The sequence below is a fragment of the Hesperophylax consimilis genome, chromosome 31 (genome assembly GCF_061612785.1).
Source record: "Hesperophylax consimilis isolate HC1 chromosome 31, BYU_Hcon_1.0, whole genome shotgun sequence".
Classification (NCBI taxonomy): Eukaryota; Metazoa; Arthropoda; class Insecta; order Trichoptera; family Limnephilidae; genus Hesperophylax; species Hesperophylax consimilis.
In genome coordinates this window covers 3282930-3291274 of record NC_142866.1, presented here as the reverse complement: position 1 = coordinate 3291274, position 8345 = coordinate 3282930, and the positions used below count along the sequence as shown (strand labels likewise).

At 35.9% G+C, this 8345-nt stretch overlaps 1 protein-coding gene across 2 annotated transcripts in view; it reads right to left on the bottom strand.

Annotated features, from left to right (window-relative positions):
- Positions 1 to 1861: 1861 nt before the first annotated feature.
- The window catches only part of CalpC (calpain C), a 95050-nt gene continuing 88566 nt past the window's right edge, over positions 1862 to 8345 (bottom strand). For both annotated transcript variants that reach the window (XM_089649929.1, XM_089649928.1), the window contains exons 8-11: positions 6963 to 7522; positions 4309 to 4573; positions 3440 to 3498; positions 1862 to 2285 (exon numbers count right to left, since the gene is read on the bottom strand). In XM_089649929.1, coding sequence (XP_089506055.1) covers positions 2259 to 2285; positions 3440 to 3498; positions 4309 to 4573; positions 6963 to 7522 — 911 coding nt within the window. In that variant the 3' untranslated portion in view covers positions 1862 to 2258. The remainder of the gene's footprint in view (positions 2286 to 3439; positions 3499 to 4308; positions 4574 to 6962; positions 7523 to 8345) is intronic.

Sequence of the window (8345 nt, the reverse complement as noted above, 5' to 3'; positions counted from 1 at the left end):
CAGTCACACAACTTAAATAAAGTTAGTGGGAGGGGTACCTACATATTATTGTTTTTAAATCACTTTACACTAGACAATTATTAGATAATGAGAAAAGTTTTATAGGAATTAAATTATATTTATAATTATTAATAAAGGAAAGATCGTAATTGTAAAAAGCATTCACTTTGTGGCTCATCATAATTTATAATAAAAACACATAAATTTGTTTTTGACCACGATAGTTTTATTTTCACTCTACCGGTTTCGGAAGATCCCTTACAAATTTATGTGTTTTTATTATAAAGGAAAGATCGTTTACTCCAATTTTACACCACGATGGGTCGCCTCCAAAAACTAAACAGGGGAAGCAAAATAACCGATTGGTTTCCTCGCAACCACATAACCAAGTACACCTCGCGTACCACTCACGTTTAAAAACTCGAGTGAAGATTTCTCGGTTTTCGCGGCACAAACCTGGTTTAATGAGAGGTCAGGACGCGGAGGCCCTTTATTTTTAATTTCCAACCTTTTTTCATAAGTATTGGCATTATTTTTTTATACAGACAACACTGTATTCCGCCATTGTATAAAAAAATTATGACAAAATATTCGCGACAATCAATAAACGCAAACGCATAAATAAACATATACGCAAACGCTTTCAATTTGAAATCCGAAAGAATACTGGAGATGACAAAACACAAAATTGCATAACTAGCGACGACAATGGGGCGTTTGCCGAAACTTTCGCAAATATAATTAAGGAATATAACGACTTATCTAAAAAAAAAATACGAAAACAGAAATCAAAATCGGTCTACTTCAATAGGTAGTAGATTTACAAATGCCATAAGCAAACGGTTGGAGAAATGCAGAAACAAGAAAACAAAAATATGTACAAAAATGACTACAGAGTTAAATACCATAAATATAACATAATAATATAACATAAAAAATAACACTTGCTTCCCTATGGTTCAAAGGTCAAACGTCAGCCAGTCATTCCGCGAAGTTCTCGGGTTTCTTCGGTTACATTCGTCAATGTTCGGAGGTCACGTGATATCATACCGCGTGATCGACGCACACAATTTGTCTTATTTTTGCAAAGAAAGACCAAATTTTGTATAAGTCACCGTCATAGGGTCTGTACCGGCTAAAATTCTTTTGTATGAAGAGTTTGGCGCGGATTTCAACTCGCACAAACTTGGAATATGTATCGTATTTTTCGGTGGCGCTGGTTTTGAAGGCGAAATTTTAATTGCGTGCTATCTATAATGTGCTTATATTATTATAAAACAAGTTTGTTTTATTTTCTCATCTTTTTAATGGGGGTTCGCCGCACAAACGCACTTTAGAGAAAACCGCCACTGCATACTACTAATATCCTTGAAAATATTTAAGGACCATGTTCCACTGATATATTTATTTGCCTGAAAATAGGTTCCTGTAATGTATTTTCGTTGTTTCGCTACGGTGTTTTCGGTGTTTGACTTTTATGCGATCCATCAAGGTTTGGTGTGACAGATTGTCACTTTAAAGCATTTAGCGTAGTTTAGGTGCACACATAGATCCAAGCACTGGGACTAAGAGCCATTTGTTTCACTGATATTCAATTGTAACATTGTCGTCTTACATGGCCGTTTTCTTAATAGCTGATCACAATATGCTCAAACAATGTCACAAGCCTAGAATCAGCGTTTAGAGGGAACCACAGAAATGAAAAAAAAGGAAATGGCATTGATTTGCTCTCGACGACAATATGACTTGAATATTGATGAAACAACTGGCCTTAAAAGGATAATAATAGTAGCCAATGATAATAGAAATTTTTTCTAAATTTTGTGTTTGGGAGTAACAATGTGCTATACAAAGAATGGTATTGATGTCATGTCACTTTATTGGGGAAATAAAATTAACAATATTAATTTGTCAGTTTGCGCTAACAGCAGCAATAACGTTCTTAATTTTAATAAAGTCTATATTACCAAGTATCACACTGAGACGTTTTTAAACATGTTCAATTACACTAAGATCACTTTATATACGAGCCACAAATAGATGACATTAAGTTCGTAGCTCTAAATTAAGAATCATGTATTTCATACAAGGATCATTATGATTTAAATCTCAAGAAATCTTTCGAATTTATATTAAGGCACCATTCAAGACTTCAAGTCCATTTCTGGACATTGACACTGACTTCAGGTCCCGTTAAGAAAACATCAAGGCTGACTTCAGGTCACGTACAGAACATCAAATATGTCTTGGGGTCATGTTTAGCACATCAATGCTGACTTCAGCCACTAAAACAAAAACCAAAAATACCAACTTATTAATTTTGAACTATTCAGGCTAACTTGTTCGGTTTTGGAAATAAATAACTTTTACCCCTGGAGTGAATTTGTTCGCATTTCAGAACAGCTTGTATCATCTCATAGAAATCGTCAACATTACTGTCATAGTTAGAAATATTAACCTTTTGAACGCGTTAATTTGCTCCGTTTTATCTATACCCGTACGCGGTACATATTTTCAAATATCTATGGACGCAATTAAATGTCAAATTATAGCATTCTGGCATGATTTATTGGACTATATAGACAGAACAGATTATTCTCCACAATATGAAAACAAATTCTCGTGTGTCAACACTCTTGGATGTTTATAAAAACAAAATCATAAAATTTCATACAAAGATGTACCGTATCTTTTGAAGGTGGTCCCGCCATTCACTCGGCGTGTGTGTACTTAGGTGATAGACACAAGTGGGACACCATGATCACTTATCATTTTTAGTTATGAAAAGTTGTGAATGACATACTAGTACTAACGCCATCCGTTGACAAAAATGTAAACTAAAGGACTAAAAGGCGCGAAAAGGCGCACTTGATTATCGATCTTTTTTTATGAAATAAAATTTTATTTTTGAGAAATTCTTGTAGTTGTCAGCATCGTAATAGTTCTACGAATGTCCAAGTGAGCAAGAAATACATTTATGACGAAAGAGCGCTGGAATATCGGCCGTCAAAGTTTCCGTGTCAACTGTTGATACAGCCGCGTGTAAGTATAGACTTTTTGCCGTAACAACAGTTGATACGGCCGCGTGCAAAGAGTTAACTAAACGGTGTTAGAAAGAGAAAACACTAAGCTTTATATTCAAATGAAGCAGTTAACCGTAGAATAATTAAAATGTACACCTCTATGAAACCAAGAATAATTTGAGAAGAATTTATAAAACTTTATGAATTTTTTAACTGCGAACTGCATATAAACAGACGATTTCTTATTTCAGACCAATGGCAGTCCTTTGGTTATTACGACAGCTACCATTTACTTAATTATGTGTTACTAAAACAAACATCTTCGTTAATGTTATGTGGACTTTTAGGGGATTTTCTTACAAAATAAATTAAAAACACAAAAACAAAAATTGAGGAAATAATAAACAAGAACTTACCTCTGATAAAGATAACTTTATGCTTCCACTTTGCAGGGGATCTTTTGACTGGAACATGGCTGTGAGTCAGAAAAAGAATTTGAATTAATATCAACATTATTTTTAATTCAGTGATATAAAACCTTGTTTGACAGCTACCTAGAGAGAGATGATAACATATTATATTTTAGAAATGTGCGAGATGGCAAGCTTGTTTGTATTTTCGTGAATTTTTTAATGACAATAAAGCTAGATATTTTAGGGCATATTTTCACAGCATTCATGATGTATGCAAATGTAATACAACATTTTCATAGCAATCCCCAGTGTACCTACATGTAATACAACATTTTCATAGCAATCCCCAGTGTACCTACATGTAATAAAACATTTTCATAGCAATCCCCAGAGTACCTACATCTAATACAACATTTTCATAGCAATCCCCAGTGTACCTACATGTAATACAACATTTTCATGGCAATCCCCTGTGTACCTACACATAATACAACATTTTCATAGCAATCCCCAGTGTACCTACACATAATACAACATTTTCATAGCAATCCCCAGTGTACCTACATGTAATACAACATTTTCATAGCAATCCTGATGTACCTGCAGACCTACATGTAATTCAAAACTATCACAGGAATCCCGATGTACCTACAAATAATGCAACATTTTCACAGCAATCCCGGTGAACCTACATAACAACATTATTACAGCATTCCCAACATACATGTTATACAATATTATGTATGTATATGAATATATGACTTGTACGTAATTGCTTTGAAAATAATTATAAAATTTTGTCCCTAGAGTGAATTCAATCAGAAGGATGCAACAAAAGTTATGAATATTTCAATTATCATTAATTCACTTACCAAAAGCCACATGGAGGTGCAGAATTGCCAACACGAAGTCTCCGAACCTCAAAGTTCCGTCTTTCCTCATGTATCGCAGAATAAGTGTGGAGAGGACATCGATGCTGACTTGGTAGCCGAGTTCCAGGATGGCGTCTCTCAGCCGCTCGGCTCGCAGCACCCCTGTCTTCTCCTTGGTGTGGTTCTTGAAGGCCGTCTGCCAATGCTTCAGGCTACACATCAGGTCTTTGAAATCCACAAACTTCAGTCTACCACTTCCTGAACTCTGTATTAGTCAGTTAAGGAAATGTATAAAAGCAACGGTTTTAAATATACACGATTCTTGTTCTTTGATAATAAAAGGTATTTTCTTTAGTCACTATCAGTGGCCGAGTAAACATTACTAATAATGGCTGGGAAAATACGTTTATTTGGATTGATTAAACGAAAGTAACTGGTGAACTGTATAGTGAAAACACATTATCTACATAATTATTTTTAATTTTAAGGCTGCCTTTACACCTGTAAGTTTTTTCCTGGAAGTTGCTCACGTAAGCGACTTATGACAAATTAACCAATGTAAACGATACCATAAGTCGGTTACCGTAATTTATACCAAGTTACAGAAGTTTTTCTTACGTAAGTATTTGACAGGTCTAATCGCTCACGCGGGAATTTACGGCTCTCTCACAGCTTATTAAAACAGATTGATAAGTTGAGACGCTTACAGTAAGTTTTGACGTCACTGTCGGGATGGTAAAACAGAATTCTGCAACACCGACAGTAAGATTCGGTCTTCTGCCGTTGCTCCTAAGGACCATATATCAACTCTCGGGACTAGTTTACTTGCCGCCATGAACAGCTTTATGAAGCAATACACTGCAATAATCTATGGAGACTAACATAACATTATTTATCATTAACACAATGTCATTTTTTTTTAAAATGCCCGTGTAAATGTGTGATAATGATTCTAGTATTCGACTTCACAAACTGATGGATCAGCTATAAAACTTCACAACAAATTGATATCTCCAATGAATGCATACAAAAATGCAATACAAGAATGCATAGAAAACATTACCTTACGCCTAAATCGAAGAGTCACTGTTAATTTTTCTAACCAACTAACTAACCATCACGCCAATTCACCGAAAGGGTAGGCAGAGAGGACGGACCGCCAAACAACTCGGTCTTGGCACACACTCCTTGCCTCATTCACATTCATACATTGTCTCATACATTTCTCTTCTATTATTCCGACTCTTGACATGGCCCGACTCAAGTATCTGATTCACTTGGTCGTGCCATGTCTTCCTCGGCTCATGGCTCATTCGCTTTATATCCCCAAACCATCTAAGCGTCCCTTTTTGATCTTACTCATTATGCTTACATCAGCCTTGCACTCTTTGCGAATCTCCACATTTCTCACACAATCTTATACATGGGTTTACCACACATACGCCTCAGGGATCTCATTAATTTTTCAGCTGGTGAAATAGTATTCCGAAAACGAGTATCATTCTTTTTGATTAGCGGTCCAATCCTTTCCAATATGTATTCGAAGTCAGTTGCTGTCATTCGGATAAAATTAAAGAATTGTTGTTGATCCTCAATACTTAATTCTGCCGCTAAACGAACGAAAGCCCCATCAGTACGAAGACAACTCTTAATCCAACTCTCTCTACGGGCCCTTACGTTTTTGTTTGACAAAATTGTGCATATTATTGCAGCGGCAGTCCGTTGTGTGAGGAAATGGGGATCCATGATCTAACCGTAAATAAATTCTCGTCTTTATGAACCGTAAATAAACAAGTCCCTGTTACAAAGTCGGCGGCAACATGTTGTTGTCAGGAAGCCATCTTACCAAAAATAGAATTACTGGTGTAGCGGTCTCTGTGAGAAGTTCGTAAATTAAACTTCTAAAAAAACTTCCGTGAGCATTATTTACGATAAGTTGGATGGATATGTAATCGCTCCTGTGAGTAACTTGTAAGTAAAACCAGCCTAATGATTGGTAATGATTTCTGCTAAAGGTGTGTAATGGTAGAAATAGTTGATACTGTGGTCTGACTTGCAGCATTGACAACATCATAAATAATAATTGTGAGATGTCTGAATTCTGACCGGAGATTACAAATCTGTCTCTAAAGAATAATTGAATGATAATCATAATAATCTAATAAAATAATTACATCCGTAAAATATATTAAATGATTATTTATGGCCTTACAATAGCTGTAAGGCCATTTTCACAAGATGTGTTAATACCACAGAATACAGAGAGACTAAAATAATAAAAAACGTAATAAAAAAATAAAATGTAAATAAAAAATTATAATTAAAAGAAATTTAGTGGTAAAGGAAGTCAGGGACGCCCGAGAAATAAAGCGCGATCAAGTGAAGTCAGAATAACAGAATGATGCAAGGAGTGGGAGCCGAGACAGAGTTGTGTGGCATTTCATCCTCTCTGCCTACCCCTTGGGAGAAACTATATGATGGTTAGTTAGTTAATTATAATAAGACATTATAGATATCATCCTCAACATAAAAAAGTATTAAGGGTAGGTGAAATTTCACTCCAGTAAAATTTTTTTTTAATGGAAACAGCACAACAGTCCCAACTGCTCCCAATCGGAATTATAATCATAATAAAAATTCTTTTAAAAGGATACATCTAATGCTAGGACAACTTGTCGACAAACTTCAATTGATGCACAACTTTTAATGTAGTCATTTGGCAAACACGCATCGAGGAGTTCTTGCAATTCAAAAGCATTTACAGTCCGGTGTTCATCTGCTAACTGCAAGAAGACAGCTTCATACTGTAGGAAGCTTTTCGTGTCCAGCAGAGACGGTGCTTTAATTACAGCTGACTTTAACACTAATGGGTTAATATCCAAAAGCCTCAGTTTTAAGGCCTCCATTGAATATACTCTTAACGTGAATCCCGATTCTTCACCAGGCTCAAATGTCGTAGGCAAAATAACATAGGAACCATCATCTAGTTGGCATCGATGGCTCACTTGCCGACTGTTTGTGTATTGCGAGTTTGCCACGGACTTGTTTTTCTTAAAGTACGGCTTTTGAATAGTTTCCGACCAGTTGCTTGGTAAAGTATAGGCACTAAAACCAATCACTTTTGGCTCCATTATGCTGTGCTGGTTTAGGGAAATTACCACCTCTTCTACTTCGGTGAGAGTCAGTTGAATCTGTGGGTTAATGTGGAATGTATCTGAAAAGATAAATAAATTGTCATTAATTTCACTTTAGAGAGATAAAAATAACTCCAATAAACCACAGATGAACACGGTTTTTTGGTTGTTATTTTAATATATATATACCCCAAGTGGGGTCATAAAGTGTTTTTTGTGGGGTCACTACCACCCGACGTGGGGTCGTAAAGGGTTTTTGTGGAGTCAATGCCCGAAACAGAAAATCAAGGTGATTTTTCGTTTTTGGTTGTTGATTGTCTTATATCACCTACAAATATAATAAAATATAAATAGCTTCTATAAAATGGGGTCGCAACCCAAAAGAAGTTGGCACTTAAGGACTAAAGAAGAAGAGTGCGATCATAATTGTTCTGTAAGAATTAGTCTTGGGATGGTCGTGAAAGACCCGCTTATTGAAACCCACTCACTAGCCACCAAAGAGCGAGCGGGTTATTTTTTCGTTAGCACTCAGGTCTCGCAACCTGGGTGCTGGTGTGGCTAAGCGGGCGACCATAATCTATCTATGACTGAGTGAGCGAGTTGTCAGCACCCTGGTCTTGCGAACCGCTCTCGCAACTCAAGCATTGTGGAGGGGCGAGTGACCATCTTCTCTCCTTGCTTTTATTATTTTTGCTATTTATTGCCTGTGTAATCTTTAAATTTTTAATTTACTTTTAATCTCCTCTGTCTTATGTACGTATTTTGTACTAAGCTTTTCTTTAATATGATTAAGATGTTCTCACTGACGTGCAAACACTGCAATCAATATATAAATTTGACCTTCATAAAATATCATGTAACCTAAGAGTAAAAACGATGAAACCCTAAAAAAAATTTTGCAAT